At 49.2% G+C, this 17,798-nt stretch overlaps 1 protein-coding gene across 1 annotated transcript in view; it reads right to left on the reverse strand.

The window, feature by feature from the left end:
• Inpp5b (inositol polyphosphate-5-phosphatase B) overlaps positions 1 to 11,661 on the reverse strand; it is a 68,322-nt gene extending 56,661 nt beyond the window's left edge. Inside the window, 6 exon segments of the mRNA XM_052716556.1 lie at positions 4,923 to 5,033; positions 6,737 to 6,766; positions 6,914 to 7,011; positions 10,392 to 10,486; positions 10,854 to 10,980; positions 11,539 to 11,661. Coding sequence (XP_052572516.1) covers positions 4,923 to 5,033; positions 6,737 to 6,766; positions 6,914 to 7,011; positions 10,392 to 10,486; positions 10,854 to 10,910 — 391 coding nt within the window. The 5' untranslated portion in view covers positions 10,911 to 10,980; positions 11,539 to 11,661.
• Positions 11,662 to 17,798: the final 6,137 nt, after the last annotated feature.

Below are 17,798 nucleotides of genomic sequence, written 5' to 3' on the forward strand. Positions count from 1 at the left end.
AAGTAACATATCCTTAACCAATCAGTCGGTGGTGGCGCACGCCTTTAATCCCAGCACACGGGAGGCAGAGGCAGGTGGATCTCTGTGAGTTCGAGGCCAGCCTGGGCTACAGAGTGAGTTCCAGGACAGGTTCCAAAGCTACACAGGGAAACCTTGTCTCGAAAAACAAACAAACAAAAAAATCAGTCTCTCACTTTCTGTGTCTGTCTCTGTCTGTCTGACTGTCTGTCTCATACATACACACACACACACACACTTGTAATAATTCATTTGGCTTCCTAATTCCTTCACTTGCACATACCATGCACACACACACACACACACACACACACACACACACACATACACACACACACACACACACACCTCTATGAAAAATGCACCTAGCAACCTCAGAACCACCTGAACCTCCTACCTGTATGGGCAACACATACTCCCACCTCTGAACAACAGTGTTAGTTTCCCCACCTCTGGTAGCAATCAAATTTAGACAGTTTTCTATTCCATCCTCTTCCCAGTGGATCTGTGTATGAAGAATAGAAGGCCTGACCCAGCCTGAATTAGTTTGGGTGCATCAACAGTAAGGCAAAATTGTGTCCTTTAGTAATCTTTTAGACAAAATTCTCTATTTACCTTCTTATGCCTATGAATAATTGGGAATGCTTATGATTAAAATCAGAGACATTATGGGAAGGGGTACACACAGTAAAAAATGAATGTATGACAACCCACAAATCAAAATAGAGGACCACCAAACTATACCCCTTGGTAGCAAATTCCTTCGTACACTAGGCTGTAGCCCAGGACCCTTGAGCACCCTCACTCAGGCAGCCCCTGTCAATCTTGACAGTGTCTTCCTCTGTAACTTCCACTACACCTTTGCTTTGCTGAAGTTAGGTTGCTTCTTTTGCAAATCTGTGTGAGCCCTTCTTTTCAATTCTTTGGATAAGAGGCCAAGAACCTGGAAACAGGCAGCCCAGACTCTGACCACAGGTAATAATACCATACTCTCTTCATCTACTCAGCAAATATTTCATATCTAAGTACGGGCACTGTCCTAATCAGTTGGGATAAAGTTGTCAACACAACCCAAACTCACGGCCCCAAGGTACCTTTGATCTCATCTGAATGATTTCCTCTCTCTCTCTCTCTGTCTCTCTGTCTCTCTGTCTCTCTGTCTCTCTCTCTGTCCTTTCTTCCCCAGTCCCATGGCCATGTCCCTGGTCTAAGCCTCATTTTTAAAAAATCAATTTATTTTATGTGAATGAATGTTTTGCCTGCATCTATACATGTGTAGTATGCAAATGCTGGTACCCAAGGAGGCCAGAAGAGGGCGTCAGGTCCCCTAGAACTGGAGTTCAAGCTGCCTTGTGGGTACTGGGAATCATACCCAGGGCCTCTACAAGAGCAGCCAGTGCTCTTAACTGCTGAGCCCACTCTCCTGCCCCCAAGCCTCATTCTTTATGCCTGAACCATGGTGGCACATACCTGCTTGTTGTTCTACTGCTTTCCCTGCTGCAGGTTCTTGCTGCCTTCCATACCTGTTGCCAGAGGAGCTTCTCAAGCTTGCAAATCTTACTGGGAACGTTTGGAAACTAAGGTCTCTCCACAAGCTACAGGGCAGAGTCCAAGCTCCTCTGTACTTTGTTACTCTACATGAGCTGCCCTTTGCTGGCTTCTCCTGGCTCAGCTCTCTCCACACCAGTCCAAGTTCAGTCCCACAATTGCTCCTCCCCGAGTCCCACTGCTCTTTCCCTTCCTTTTGTCTCACTGGGGGAAAAATGCTCGCTCTTTCTTATAGTCTGGCCTTCAACATCACCTCCTCCAGGGAGCTTTCTCCGACCACTTTACATGGAAAGGAAGGCACAGGCCAAGGAAGCCCTGGAGCACAGCCTCAGGATCCAGGGACATCTAGCCAGTCCTGGTCTCACCTAGGATGCACTCACTGTTTACTAGCTTGCTGGTCGTATAGGCAGGCAGGGCACTTGCCCTCACTAAGCCTGAGTTCCTTCATCTATATAATAGACATGCTGATAGCACCTTATTATATTATCATAACCCTGTAAGGTTATGATAAGGATTAACTGTTTTAGAAAAGAGTCTAAGCCAGGTGGTGATGACACATGCCTGTAATCCCAGCACTTGGGAGGTGGAAGCAGGAAGATCTCTTTGAGTTCAAGGCCAGCCTGGTCTACAGAATGAGTTCCAAGACAGCCAGGGCTGTTACACAGAGAAACCCTGTCTTAAAAAACTTTAGACATGTATAGAGAGGGGACTGTGTACTAGCCATTTTCACAGATGTTATTTCTTTTTATTCCCACAACCCCGGTGAGAAAGATACAGTAGACTACAAAAACAAGCCTGGAGTGGTAGCACACATTTTTAATCCCAAAACCGGGGAGTCCGAGGCAGGAATATCTCTGTGACTTTGATGCCAGCCTGGTCTATAGAGAGCCACTCTGTTCAAACCTCCCCCAAAAGAGGAAGGGGAAGAGGAAGGAAGGATAGAGGGAGGGAGGGAGGGAGGGAGGGAAGGAGAAGAAGAGGAAGAGGAGAAGGAGGAGAAGGAGGAAGAAGAAGGAGGAGAAGGAGGAGGAGAAGGAAAAAGAAGGAGGAGGAGAAGGGGGAGAAGGAGGAGGAAGAAGAAGGAGGAGGAGGAGAAGGGGGAGGAGAAACAGGAGGAGGAAGAGGAGGAGGAGGAGGAGGAGGAATGAGGATTTAGAGATGTGAGAGAGCTTGCACACAGTGAAGGACGGGTCAGACTCAAGGGCTGTGTAGCTGCAGAGCCCTGCTTTTTGCCTTAACAGGTTGACTTTCTCTTACTCCACTTCCTTGGGACAAGAAGGGATTCAGAATTCAGATGCTGGGATATTTGGGACATGCTGACAACCTTAGAAAGGGAATCCAAGTCTAAATGCAAAATTCATGCATACCTCACGTATACCTTACACACATAGATTGAGGTGATTATATTCAATATTTTTTTTTTTTTTTTGGTTTTTCGAGACAGGGTTTCTCTGTGTAGCTTTGCGCCTTTTCCTGGAACTCACTTGGTAGCCCAGGCTGGCCTCGAACTCACAGAGATCCGCCTGACTCTGCCTCCCAAGTGCTGGGATTAAAGGCGTGCGCCACCACCGCCCGGCTATATTCAATATTTAATAATCTTGGCCTAAAACAGAATTTCATGATGCAGTATTTTCCATTTGCAGTACAATGTTGGCAATCTAAAAATTCTGGATTTTGCCTGGTGGTAGTGGCACATGGCTTTAGTCCCAACACTCAGCCAGCAGAGGCAGGTGGATCTCTGTGAGTTTAAGGCCAGCCTGGTCTACAGAACAAGTTCCAGGACAGCTAGGGCTGTTACACAGAGAAACCATGTCTCTTGAAAAACAACAACAACAAAGTAACAATGAAAGGGATGGAACTGAATTTCAGGAGAGTACTACTCTAGCCTGCATGAGGCCCGGTTTTGATCCCCAGCACTATAAACCCCAGGCACCTGTAACCCTAGCACTCGAGAGGTAGAGATATGAGGATCAGGAGTTTAAGGTCACCCTTGGTTACACAATGAGTTCAAAGCTCGTCTATGTGAGACCCCGCCTAAAGAAAACTAAGTAAGTTTGGGCCTGTACCCTTAGCATCTGAGAGGTAGAGGCAGAAGGATCAGGGTTCAATGTCATCCTCCGCTGTATGGCAGGTTTGAGACAGCCTGGGCTACATAAGATCCTCTCTTTAAAAAAATAGTTTGAGCCAGTCACAGTGCTGCACACCAGCACTCAGGAGGCAGAGGCAGGCAGACTCTGTGAGTTCAAGGCCAGCCTGGTCTACAGAGCAGTCCAGGACAGCCAGGGCTACACAGAGAAACCCTGTCTCAAAAAAAAACAAAGCAAACAAACAAACAAAAAATCAGATTTTGGGGGATTTCCAGTTTGGTATTTCCATGTTAGGGATGTCCAACTTGAATTATTATTATTACCCCTGCCTACAACCACTACTAAAATTCATAAATTAATTATCTTTATTATTATACGATTTAGAGGTCAAGTTTCCCTGCTTATAGAATAACACCTAAACTCCTTAACCACTCAAGGCTCCATAATTCTTGACCTGATTTCCTTTTACCCCACAGCCAATTTGCCTCCAAAGCCAGTCACCTTCCTGGCACATCTAGTGAGATGCTTGGAGCCAGGTCAAGCCCCAGAGGCAGTTCTAACAGGAGACAAAGCCTCCACACACCCCTGCAGAGACAAGATGGTAGCTTTAAAGGCACCCCTCCCTAATGGCACTGGGTGAGCCCCTGAGCCCCAGCACCTGGCAGCATGAATTTGCATATGCTGTCCCTGGGCCTCTGCTCTGTATACAAACTGTCTTCCGTTTGCCTGGCTGACCTCCCATCTAAACAAATTCTGTCAAATGGCCACTAACTTCTCTCTGCTCGCCCAAAGCTAGACTTTTTTTTTTTTTCAGCTGAAGTGGGGAACAGAGCAGGGTTTAAGGGCAGAATACATTTGACAGACTTCCCTTGGTTGTAGCTTTGGATACAGAGACTTTGGGCCTCCCAGCTAACTTGGAAGAAGCCCCATATCCTCAGAGTCACAGCCCAGTTAACGCTTAGGTTCGGAAACCCTAAACAGCAAAACACATGCTGGCCAGGTGTGATGACACATGCCTGTAATCATAACATTCAGGATGGGGGCTGAGGCAGGACCAGGACTTGGAAGCAAGACCCCCATCTCAAAAAGGAAAAGCAAATCCAATAGTTGGCTGGCAGCCCTGGACACTGTGACTCCATGCCAGCAGCCTTGAGATGGTGCAGAAATTGTGGTGTATGAACCCAGTGGGTTTGGAAAGTCAGCTATGGAGAGGGTAGGTCAGTACCTCCAGCCAACGCAGCCTTCCCTGGAAACCTGGCTCTTACCTACCTGGACAGGCTCTGGCAACTTCCTGGAGGAACAATCTGGTGTGTGAGCCAAAAGGTAGTTGGAATACAAGCCTGAGCTCAGCTGTGTCCAGTTGTACCGTCACATCAGAGCCTGTAGAGAAGAGGCAAGAAATGAGGCGACCAGGAGCTAAGTACTAAAATGTGCTTTAAAGAGGGGAATCTCAGCCCAGTGGTGGTGGGGCACGCCTTCAATTCCAGCACTTGGGAGGCAGAGGCAGGTGGATCTCTGTGAGTTCGAGGCCTGGTTTACAGAGTGATTTCTAGGACTGCCAGGGCTACAAAGAGAAACCTTGTCTGGGGGGGCAGGGGAAGAGTGGCACCTGCAAAATGGCAAATCAGAAAAGCTGGGCTCCCAATGCTCCTTCGACCTTAGGCTGACAGAACAGTAAAGGAACCCTGTGTGCCTCCTCATACAAACAAGCATCCTCCCCATGTTGTGGAGAGGAGAGTCAGCTCTGGATGTCACTCGTCCGCACCACCGCTGTACCTACCAGATGGAACTGACAGGGACAGGCTCTCCGGACTTATGTCCTCCCTGCCCTGTGAGATAAGGGCATGCAGAAGTGGACTGGAGTGCCTGTCCATCAGTCCACAGTAGTGCCAGGCACCAACAATGACATGTGAAGAGAAAAGATCATGCATAGGAGAGGGCCAAGCTGAAAGGCATAAAGCTTACAAGAAGAGGGGACTCCGGGGCCATTGGAGATGATGGCTCAGCAGGTAAAGGTATTCGCTGCCAAGTCTGAACAAGTTGTTCTTCGACCTTCACACCATGCCATTCAAGTCAACACACACACACACACACACACACACACACACACACACACACACACTGAATAGTGTGATTTTTTTTTTCCTTTGGTTTTTCAAAAGAGAGTTTCTCTGTTGTAGCCCTGGCTGTCCTGGAACTCACTCTGTAGACCAGGCTGGCCTCAAACTCACAGAGATCTGCCTACCTCTGCCTCCCGAGTGCTGGGATTAAAGGCGTGCGCCACCATTGCCTGTGTGATAATTTTTTTAAGAAGAGAGAACTCGCTGGGCAGTGGTAATGCATACCTTTAATCCCAGCACTCAGGAGGCAGAGGCAGGTGGATTTCTGAGTTCGAGGCCAGCCTGGTCTACAGAGTGAATTCCAGGACAACCAGAGCTACACAGAGAAACCCTGTCTTGAAAAACAAAAATGAAGAGGAGGAGGATGAGGAGGAAGAGAGAACTCTGCTGTGACAACCTGTGACATCTGAGGTGATGGAAAGCACTGGGGGGGACTTAACTTCGTGACAAGTGGGTGAGGGATGGAAAATGGCTGGTAGTGGGGGCAGGGTCTGATTCTTCAGGGTCTTATTTACCGTAGTGTGGATATCTTCTGTTTTATTATATTTATTTATTTGTGTATGTGTGCACGTGTGTGTACACGTGCGTGCCTGCGTGCCACAGCTAGAGTACAACTTCCAGGAGCTGCTTCTCCCATTCTACCATGTGGGTTCTGGGGCTCAAACTTGGGTAGTTAGGCTTGGCAGCAGGCATCTTTCTCCACTAAACTGTCCCACCAACCCAAGAGCTTTCTTTTTTGTTTGTTGTATTTTGAAAGGTAGTCTCGTTCTATAGCTCTGGCTGGCCTAGAACTCACTCCGTGGTCCAGGCAAGGCAATGCCCCCACCTCAGCCTTCTACATGCTAGGAATGCTGGCACATAGCAGCACACCCACCCAGGAATGTTCTCATTCAGGCCTTTCTCTCTGTCTTAAGATCCTGTCCCACTGCCCCAACAGGAACCCAGAGTGAAAAGACTACTTACCAAGGATGTAGAGTTCACCGTCTGGGGACACTGAGGAAGGGAAATGAGAATGCCTTTAGCAACTGCACATCCCTGTCTCACATCATCCTCCATTCCCACCCACCCCCTACAGTAAGGACAGAGATGACTGGGGGGCCCCAGAGGAGAGTAATTCATACCACCCAGCCCGACTAGCACCTTCTTCCAGCATAAAATCTCTTGAGAGTGGCACGATCTGGTCCAGAGATACATCGTCTCCTGTGATGGCCATCCTCCGGTGTGTATACAGGAAGAGGCTGAGGGCAGAAAGCAGAAGAGGGCACACTTTGGAGTGCTGGGATAATCTTTTTGTATGTAAAGATGTGTCCCTTCCTCACCGGCCTAAGCTGGTTTCATAAAGAGCTGAACGGTCAATAGCTAGACAGGAAGAGGATAGGTGGGATCTCCAGGGAGAGATAGGAACCCTGGGAAAGAACCTGAGGTGGGAGATTCACCAGCCAGATGCAGAGGAAGTTGAACGTATGGTACTGAGGAGAGGTAACAAGCCACGTGATAAAATGTGGATTAATATAAACGGGTTAACTTAAGTTTTTTTTTTTTTTTTTTTTTTTTGGTTTTTCGAGACAGGGTTTCTCTGTGTAGCTTTGCGCCTCTCCTGGAACTCACTTGGTAGCCCAGGCTGGCCTCGAACTCACAGAGATCTGCCTCCCTCTGCCTCCCGAGTGCTGGGATTAAAGGCGTACGCCACCACCGCCCGGCTTAACTTAAGTTTTAAGAACTAGTTGAAAACAAGCCTAAGCTAAGGCCAAGCTTTCATACTTCAAATAAGAAGTCTCCGTGTCATTATTCGGGAGCTGGCAGTCCAAAGAAAAGCCTGCAACATTGGCTTGTAGTTGAAGGGGCTCTAGCAGGCCTGAGCATGGCAAACATGGCTCTGGCAGACCTTGCCCTTCCCCCATCCCCTCTGCCTTGCTAAACCCTTAGATTACATTCCGAAAGCTAGCCACCAAAGTCTACTCTCTCTCTCTTTTTCAAAAAAGATTTATTTATTATATATGTAGTGTTCTACTTGTATGTGTGCCTGCAGACCAGAAGAGGGCACCAGATCTCATTACGGATAGTTGTGAGCCACCATGTGGTTGCTGGGAATTGAACTCAGGACCTCTCAGATGAGCAGCCAGTGCTCTTAACTTCTGAGCTATCTGTCCAGTCCCCTCCCCACTTTTTGTCTATTCTCTTATTTAGCCACTTCCTCCCCCGAGGCTGACCACCAATGTCCAGCTATCAACAATCAAAAGCCCCCTTTTGACTATCCTAACATGCCCAATCAAAATTAAACACCTCATCCTAATACGGGGTTTCCCCCTTTCCTTTATAAACTGCCGTTTGCCTATGGGCCACATCTGTCTCCTCTCTATCCAGATGCAATCCTTTGTCCCTAGAGACAAATACCCCTTCCCCTATCCCTTGTCCCTGTCCCCTTCTCCCTCATCCTCTGTCTCCTGTCTTTGTCTCTTATTCCCTGCCCTTTGTCCCTCTGGGGCAATAAATCTCCTTTGTGCTGAGAACTTGGTCTTGGGGTGTCTTGTGCCAATACCAGTACTTTTAGTGGTAGCCTAGGTCCCTAGTGCTTGGCTGGCAGTGCCTTTTTCGTCCACGGTGCCCAGGAAAGCTGTAATTTATGGATGAAGTCATCAAAGCATAACTCCCCACAGTTGGAAGAAAAACCAATTTGGTGCCATCTAGCATGTGAGTGACAGGAATAGCATGTCCTTACGAAGCCCTTCATCGCCCTGTTCTTCAGTTTCCCCATCTACCAAGCTGGAGTGGCAAATTAGAAGCTGTCTAAAGGCCCTTCCCTCTGGCTCTGAGACCCTGAGGTTTACTTACAAGCTACGAGACCTTTGCAGGTATTTCCTCCCTCTGCTCCTTCGGACTGTGCAGTGTTGCCAGGCAACACTGAATGAACCCTTTTTTTTTTTTTTTTTCAAGACAGGCTCCTCTACATAGCTCTGGCTGTCTTGGAACTCATTATGTAAACCAGGCTGGCCTCAAATTCACAGAGATCTGTCAGCCTCTGCCTCCCAAGTGCTAGGATTAAATCCTGCACCACCACTCCCAGCCATTAATCTCTCTCTTTTCATTTTTAAATTTTTACTGTGTGTGGCATATGTGCTTGTTAGTGTGGATGTGTCCACACATAGACATGTGTGGTCATATTTGTATGCACATACATGTGGAGACCACAGGGTGACCCTCAGAGGTCTTTCTTCAATCACTCTCCACTTTTTAAAATTGCTTTTTAGATTTATTTATTTAATTTTATGTGTGTGGATGTTTTGCCTCCGTGTGTGTGTGTATCATATGCATGCCTGTCTGGTGTTGGCAGAGGTCAGAAGAGGGTGTCAGAGTCCTGGAACTGGAGTTATTGATGGTTGTGAATCACCATGTAGGTGCTAGGGAATCAAACCCAGGTTCTCTGCTAGAGCAACACGTGCTCTTAACCTCTAAGCCATCTCTCCAGCCCCTACATTCTTATTTTTTGAGACAGAGTCTCTCAGTGAACCTGAAACTCGTGATTCGGCTAGACTAGCTAGCCAATGAGCTTCAGGGATCCGCCTGTCTCTCTACCTCCCCTAACTTCTTTAAAATTTATTTTTAGTTATGAATAGGTGTGTGGGTGTGGGTGTGTTTGTGACTCAAGTGTGCAGATGCCCATGGAGACCAGAAGAGGGCATCTGAACCCCTCGAGCTGGAGTTACAGGTACCTGTGAGCTGCCTGATGTAGGTGCTGGGAACCAAATTTAGGTCCTCTACAAAAATAAGAGTTCTTAACCACTTAACCATCTCTCCACACCCCATACCCCAGCTTTTGCCATGGGTTCTGGAGATCCAAACTCAAGTCTTCATGCTTGTGTGGCATGCACTTCAGTAACTGAACCATCTCCAGCTCTCTCTCTTTAAACATTTATTTTATTTTTTAACTCTGTCTGTCTGTCTGTCTGTCTCTCTCTCTCTCTCTCTCTCTCTCTGTGTGTGTGTGTGTGTGTGTGTGTGTGTGTGTGTGTGCATGCACACTGGTGAGTGCAAGTGCCCATAGAGTCCAGAAGAGGGTTCAGATCCGCTGGATTGGAGTCATAGGGGTTGTGAGCCACTGGATGTGGGCGTGGGTGCTGGGAACCAGATTCAGATCCTCTGCAAGAGCAGTACACATTCTAACCACTGAACAATCTCTTCAGCCCCGTCTCCTCTCTTTTTGAGATAGGCTCTCACTCTGTTAGCCCAGGATGGCCTGGAACTTGTGACAGTCCTGCCTCATCTTCCTGAGTGCTGGGGTCACTGGTGCCAGCTCCTATTTCCAGTTCAGCCTTCTAATCTTTACTCAGGATCAACGAAGCTATGAAGAACATTTTGCTTAGAATCACAGCGTCTGGATCTGAACTCAGGCACTCACACAAGCTCAAAATCTAGCCAGGTATGATAACTGCCTTTTCTCTAGAAGCTTCCATGTCACATCTTGCTGATTATAAAGGGCTTAGAATCTGGTGTTCCAAGAATACTATCATTATGTTCATGATTCTAGGAGACTCAGACGGGATGACTGAGTTGGAGTCAAGTTGGAGGTTAGGGAAGAACAACCCTTGGCCCACACAGGTAGAGTCTGAGCCCGACTTACGCATGCTCCTGAGCATCATTTTCCAGCCGGTACCGCACCAGCCCCAGCAGGCGGCTTTGCCTGCTGTCTCCTGTACATAGCACACCTTGTACAGCCTGCTGCTCCGAGTGAAGGGAAACTGAAAGCCAAGAACAAGCCTCCCCATCCAACCCACTCCACCACTGTGGCCTTTCTCTCTCCCTTTCTGACCTCCCTGAGGTCACTGTGTGACCTCAGGCCAATTACTTCACCTCTCTGAGCTTTCCTCATCTGCAAAATGGGTATAATAGTCCCCAACTTCGCAGCTTGTTGGGAGAATATCTGAATATTTAAAGCACCTAGTAGAGAAACCAGAGCCAAGTGAATTCTTAGTAAATACTGGTTTACCTATTCCCATATGGCTTAGAGAGAAAGAGGAGAGAAATTTCCACACCCTCCATCCCACTTCCCAAAACCAAGGTGGGCATGAGCTGGGAAGGATATGATGGTGCAGTATTCCCCCTCAGCCAGCGTCTCCTGAATCGCCACAGACTGGTCCATAATGAGCCGTCAAACTCTGGTGTAGGGCAGGTGGGAACCTCCCATGCTGTAATAGAGCTGCTTCAGGGGGCTGTGGGGATGGAAGGAGGGGTCTTTTAGAAGGAAAAGAGCGGGCCTGATCATCCCGCTTCTCCTCCGGGTCCTCCCCTCTTTCCTACAATGGGACTCTCTACGTTTCCAGGGAATGGGTTTCCGCTCCTTTGCCCCTGGCTGGATCTCCCTTTGGGAGGGCAAACCAGATGTTCCCAGTGGGGTCCAGTATACTTGCTGGCCCCCTTGCTTCTGAGCATAGCTCTGACTCCCTCTTCAGGGAGCAGTTGTGGTCCATCTGGCGCTTCTCTGGTTAAGACTGGTAGCATGTCCACATAGGGATGGGAGACAGACTTCTCCTTATTCTCAGCTAGGAGGGTCTTGTACTGGAGAAATAACCCAGTCCCGCTCCTTTTTCCTTAGAGCATGGAAAAGTGTCCCATTGCTCCTTGCCCCCGCCCCACCCGGCAGGCCCCGTTGCATCAGCTGCAGGCCGGGGGTGTCCATTCTGGCACCCACAGGACAGGAGCCCCAGCAGCCAGTCTGCAAGCCCCCTCCAACTCTACACCTATTTCGGACCCTTGTCATTGCTGCCTACCTCTCAAGCTGTCACCGCTGGGCCCACGGGACACCGATGTCCCGGACCAGGCCAGGGACTACATTTCCCAGCGGCCCTGGCGTCACAGGATGGTCAGCCCGCCTGCAAGTCCCAGCATGCCCAAGTCAATCATGGGCAAGTGGGTGGGTCTCCCCGCCCCAATGAGGCTCTAGAATGTAGAGTCTGGCGTCTCAGCATACTCTGGTGTCCCAGTTCTGGAAAGGCTGTCTGAGGAACGCCTTTCTCAGCCCACCAAATCAAAGGGCCTGGGCTCCTGCCCTAGGCGGAAGGAAGATGGTCACGTTACCCTAACGGAAAGAATGTTTTAACTTTTATTTTCGAGTTAATTCCATCCTCAACTCTTCACATGTTTTAATAGTCTCCTGAAACTCTTCCAAATAACTACCCTGCCTTGGCTTAATGGAATAAGATTATGAAAAACCACCTTTTCTACTTTCCAGACGGAGAAACAAGCGGACAGAGAGGTGAAGCTGTTTAACAGAGCCTGCGGCCAACAAGTGCAGGGGCCTCAGAGAAAAGTCTGACTCCAGTTCCTGTGTCATTTTCCCAGCTGGGAACTGCCAAGTGTTCTTCAGGCTTATCTAGCTCTTCTGTCCACCGATGGAACATAAAGTGTGTGGCGGTGATGTCTATCACCAGGCGATGTGGAGGACACTTTTCCTAGGGCGAAGGAGGATGTGGCCCTCTTGGCTCTTCTTTACTATTTTTTTTTAAGATTTGTTAGTTATTTTTTTTTTAATTTATGTGTATGTGTGTGTGCTTGCACGAGTTTATGTACACCGTGTATGTGTGTGTGTGTGTGTGTGTGTGTGTGTGTGTGTGTGTGTGTGTGTGTGTGCGTGCGCAGACGTCCAAGGAGTCCAGAGATCATCAGATCCTCAGAGCTGGTTACAGGAGGTTGTGAGCCACCTGATGTGTATGTAAGGAATTGTACCTGGTCCTCAGGAAGAGCAGTAAGTGCCCTTAACTACGGAGTCATCTCATACCTGGCCCTCACCCAGATCTTTAGACAGCCCTAGCTAGGTTTTGTTCTCAAGCCCCGTTCCCACATTCTATTGGCTCCTATGGGACCATTCTCCTCCGGGCTTCATTGTTCTCATTTAGGTTAAGAATATAGCTCGGGCTGGAGAGATGGCTCAGTGGTTAAGAGCACTGACTGCTCTTCCAAAGGACTTGGGTTCAATTCCCAGCACCTACATGGCAGCTCACAGCTGTCTCTAACATCCTCACATAGGCATACTTGCAGGCAAAATACCAATACAAATGAAATAAAAGTAAATAAACTAATTAAAAAAAAAAAGAATATAGCTCAATGTCAGGCAGTGGTGGTGCATGCCAATAATCCCAGCACTCAGGAGGCAGAGGCAAATGGATCTCTGAGTTCGAGGCCAGCCTGGTCTACAGAGCGAGTTCCAGGGCAGCCAGAGCTACATAGAGAAACCCTGTCTCAAAAAATAAAGCAACCAACAAACAAAAAAGAATATAGCTCAAGACAGAGGACAAAAGAAACTAGCTCAGATGGAAGATTCTAGAATGATTTTGTCTCAACTGTTGGCTATTTCAGTAAGCGGGACGTTCCCTGAGGACCAGGCTGAGTCTTGCCCTCGCTGCTCCGGGGCAGTTTCTGGCATAGCGGCTCTTAGAATTTCATTTATTTATTTTGAGCAGTACTGAGGGAGGAACCTGGGAACCAGGCATTAAATACTCTACCACTGAGCCACATCTCCAGCCCAGAATATATTCACTGAATGAATTACTCAATAAATTAGCTTACTGAACATATTGCATTTCAACTTTGCCCCATAGGAAAGGAACAGCAGCAGGTGGGCTAGTGCTGGAGAAGGAACGGCCACTGGGACTTTTCACTGCTGTTGTTTTGAGACAGGGCCTCACTATTTAGTCCAGGCTGGTCTAGAGTTTGCCTCAAACTCTTAATTCTCCTGTTTCAGGTTTCTGATGCTGGTATTACAATGGGTGTCCGTTGTAATTTTTAAAAAAAAATATATATTTTTTTGGTTTTTTTTTTTTTTTTTTTTTTTTTTTTTTTTGGTTTTTCGAGACAGGGTTTCTCTGTGTAGCTTTGCGCCTTTCCTGGAACTCACTTGGTAGCCCAGGCTGGCCTCGAACTCACAGAGATCCGCCTGGCTCTGCCTCCCGAGTGCTGGGATTAAAGGCGTGCGCCACCACCGCCCGGCATTTTTTTGGTTTTTTGAGACAGAGTTTCTCTGTGTAGCTTTGCACCTTTTCCTGGATCTTGCTCTGTAGCCCAGGCTGGCCTGGAACTCACAAAGATCCACCTGCCTCTGCCTCCCGAGTGCTGGGATTAAAGGCGTGCGCCACCACCGCCCGGCTAAAAATAATTTTTTATGTTTACACATATTTACTGTTTGTACACACACACACACACACACACACACACACACACACACACACCATAGCATGTGTGTTGCTTGCGGAGGTCAGAGGACAACTTGTGTGAGTTGGTTCTTTCCACCATGTGAATGATCAAATTCAGGTCATCAGGCTTGGCACACGCTCTTATCTACTAAACCATCTTGCTGACCCCCACTTTTAACCTACCCGTCTCCTTTTTGTTCTGAACTGCATTCTGATAACCAGTTCCACCTGCATGTGCAAACCCCCTTCCAGAAGCGGGTATGTCTTCCTGGTTGTCTCTTCCTAGAAATGTCCACAGAACAACTGGAGTTCAAGTTTATTGGACTACAGTTTCAAAGTCAAAGTCACATGGAGGATGAGGGGAAAGGGAATTGGTCAGAGATCAAGGGGGTGGAGGTTGATAAAGGAAAACAGGGAACCCCCTTAATGCTAATGGTTGGAGGGTCTGGGGAAATGAGATGGGGCTAAGCAGTTTCTTAGATGAAGGAACTCTCCCTGCAGGATTTGGGGGTCTTCCCATGGTATGTGGGTCATGCAGGTGTATCCCTCTCCAGTAAAGCTCAGGCTTCTCTTTGGGATCAGGGATAAGGACCTGCCACCTCGGAGGGCCCATGTTCAGACCTGTGAGTGGGAAGGAAAGAGCCTGGACTTGACAAGTCTTGCTCACTAAAGATACAGTTCCAGGATTTGGAACAGGGAGATGTGGAGGCTTGCAGGGCCCACATAGTCTTCTCAAACATTGCTCTCTGATTCTGCTGAACTCAAGTTGTGCACTGGGGACAGGAGCAGAGAATGTGGAGGGGCAGCCATGTAGCAACAATCGGGGCAGGGGGCTCCTGGTGACTCCTGGAGTGGCCTTGTTGAAGTGAAAAGTCCCATCCAGCTGGAGGCAGCTGCCTGAGGCCTAGGCTTGACAGTACTCCAGGTAGCAGGGTCCAGTCTCTGCTTCCTGACACCTGGGTGCATCCGCCATGTAGGCCTGGCTGCAGCCCAAGCTGGACCATTTGAGCTACAAGAACAGACAGGACCATTCATGTTAAGGGTTGGGGATTTAGCTCAGTGGTAGAGCGCTTGGCCCTGGGTTCCGTCCTCAGTTCCGGGGGGCAGGGGGAGGCAAAATAATCATTCATGTTGCCCTTGCCCTTCCCCCAGCTTATGAAGGCAAGACGCCTCAATGAAACCAGAACTGAGCTGAGCTTCCCCATGAGGTCAGGTGGTCAGTTCCCAGAAAACCAGTAGGTCAGAAACAAGGGGCCCCATTCTAGAGACTTGGAAAATTCCACCTGATGCCCTGCTTTATGTAAAGCAGAGAGGGTCGAGCTTGCTCAACCCCAGACAGGGTGGCTCTCCACAAATGTAGCTCCCTTTAGATTCCACTGTTGAGCTACTCCAGGCCTACAGTTCTGTGAGAAGACAGTTACTTAATTCTGGAAGCATTGAAGGCCCGCCTCACAGAAGTTCAAGCCCTTGGGACATATGGCTGGAGTGTCCTGCTCTTTGAAGCAGGCATCCCCTTGGCAGGAAATGGAGGTACAGGTTTTTTCCTGGAAAAAAATGAGAGGTTTGAAGGGCTAATGCTGGACAGAGAGGTGAGGTGGGAGCCCGGCTCTGCCTGTGCCATGACCTCCTCCACTTCAGCCGTCAGCTGAGTACAAGATACTCAGTTTCTCTGGGGAGTGGACTCGGTGGTGGTCGCTCGGATGGCCTGGGGAGCTGCTTGTCCTCTGGGATACCCCATTTGTATAAACAGAGCACTCTGCCTGGGGAAGTGATGTGACACCCTAGGGTGGGAGGCGAGCACCTTTGCAAAGCCGCAGCCCTACCTTGCCCCTCCAGGATGTACAGGCAACTCACAACCCAGCTCCTCTCTCAGCTACCACCCTGGAAAGGACAGGTGGTCTCTCCATGTCCCTTTGAAGCTTGCAGGAGAGAGGGAAGAAGACTGGGCTGGGCTAAGGGAGGAATGTGTTAGGAAGGGGGGCCTGCAGCCTGAGAGAGAGTAGGAAACCCAGCTTTGGGAGAGTTGATGAAGGCCTCAAAGGCAGGGGTCAGCCAGATAGGATTTAAAGGTCAGGACGTTGATAGAGATTAGGAGACTGGTCAAAACTGAGCTGAGATTTGAAGATCTATCAAAGGGCAGGGTGGGTCAGTGGCAATGGAAGTCAGAGTTGGGGGCAGGAGCTGCAGGGTGTCAAGGATGGGGCTCCCACCAGAGACTGAAGACGTATTGAGCACTAGGCAGGGTGGCTCTCCACTGTAGCACTGCAGTGTGCAGGGACCAGGACTGGACACCGAGTCCTTTGCTGGCAGGGAAGGGCTGGGACCCATTTCCTCTCTCACCCTGCCACTGGCGCTGCCCCAGGCCATGTAGTGGGAAGCATTAAGTTGAACCAGCTGAGTGAGGAAGGGCAGGCACACGCAGGAGCGTGTGGCTATTGCCAGTCTTAGACCCTCTTTCAGCTTCTCCCAGCATCATAAAAGGGACTCTTCTCTCTCCCACTTCTGAATCTCTGTCCCCAGCCCTTCCAAGGCCCCCTCCTCTCCTTCATCTTGGAGTGGCGTCCCTTCTGGGTCCCATCATGCCCTGCCCCCTACCTTGCAGTGTTGTCCCCAGACTGGCCTTCTGCTGCTTGGTGGGAGAACGTCACCCCCTGGGAGGGCATGGCTCCAAAGCAGGGGAAGCTATGGCAGATGGGTTTGAGTGCTGCGGCCCCATTTCAAGGGGAGGGCATCAGTCAGGAAAGGCCTGTGTCCTACACATCCTGCATATCTGGACTGGAGCAGAGGTCAGCTGACCTCTTGTCAGAGTCTAGGCTTTCAGAAGATGAGCAGAACTGGCTGGAGGAAGAGAAGAGGGTGACACAGCAGGAAGTAACCAGATCAAAGGTCACAGGTCAAGGAAAGGTTATGTGGGGAGGAGGGGTTAAGTGGAAGAGGTATGCAGGACATCTGGATCAGCAACAAGCCCGAGGCTAGGATTGGTCCCAGGGTCCAGGAAAGGATAGGATCTCAGAGCTGAGGACACACACCTTTGAGCAAAGTGGCCCTGTGGCAATCACTGGCCACAGACATCTTGAATAGAAGAGTGGAGGACCAGCCCTGAGCAGCCCAGGGGAGGCTGCAAAGAGTCCTGTGATTGCACTATATAGACAAATGGACTGAGGCTGGGGGGGGGGGGCAGGCGAGACTACCTACAGGGAATAAGAGGTCCCAGGAAGTCTCTTTCCTCCTTGGAAGTCATACTGTCAGAGGGACAGTACGAGACAAGCATAAAAGGACCTGCATTCTAGCATCAATCCCTCGGAGAATATATGTTGGCATGGCAACAGCAACATCTTAAGTCTGGGAGAGACAGCATTGGAGCAGGCGCAGGGACATGAAGCAGATGTCGGGTGCCTCTGATCTGGCCTCATTTACCTCCAACACCCGAAGTTGTGGGGGGGATGGCAGAGTTGGTGTGCAGGCCAGGGGAACTCCGGGTCACAAAGGGGCTCAGAAGGCTCTATCCCAAGATTTGAGAGTTTTCGGGATGGAGACTCTTCCCCCTCACTAAGGTAAATAGATCCCAGTGAGCCAAGGGCAGAGCTATCTCTGATCCTCGGTTCAGGGATCCCGGCCTCTGTGGGATATGACCTGGAAGGGTCTGTTAAACAGGCACTTGGCATCTTCCCTGTAGGGTAGAAAACTGCTGGAGACAGGTACGGGAACACTATTCTCATTACGCCCAAGCCTCATTACTTCCCAGTCATGGTTACTGCCTCTGCCAAGCACTCAGATCTGTCTGTTGGGGACATCTTCCAGGATGATGGGATACAGCCTCACTGAGGTCCCTCTGCTTACTG

The sequence above is a fragment of the Peromyscus californicus genome, unplaced genomic scaffold (assembly GCF_007827085.1).
Source record: "Peromyscus californicus insignis strain IS unplaced genomic scaffold, ASM782708v3 Scaffold_5__1_contigs__length_169319896, whole genome shotgun sequence".
Taxonomy (NCBI): domain Eukaryota; kingdom Metazoa; phylum Chordata; class Mammalia; order Rodentia; family Cricetidae; genus Peromyscus; species Peromyscus californicus.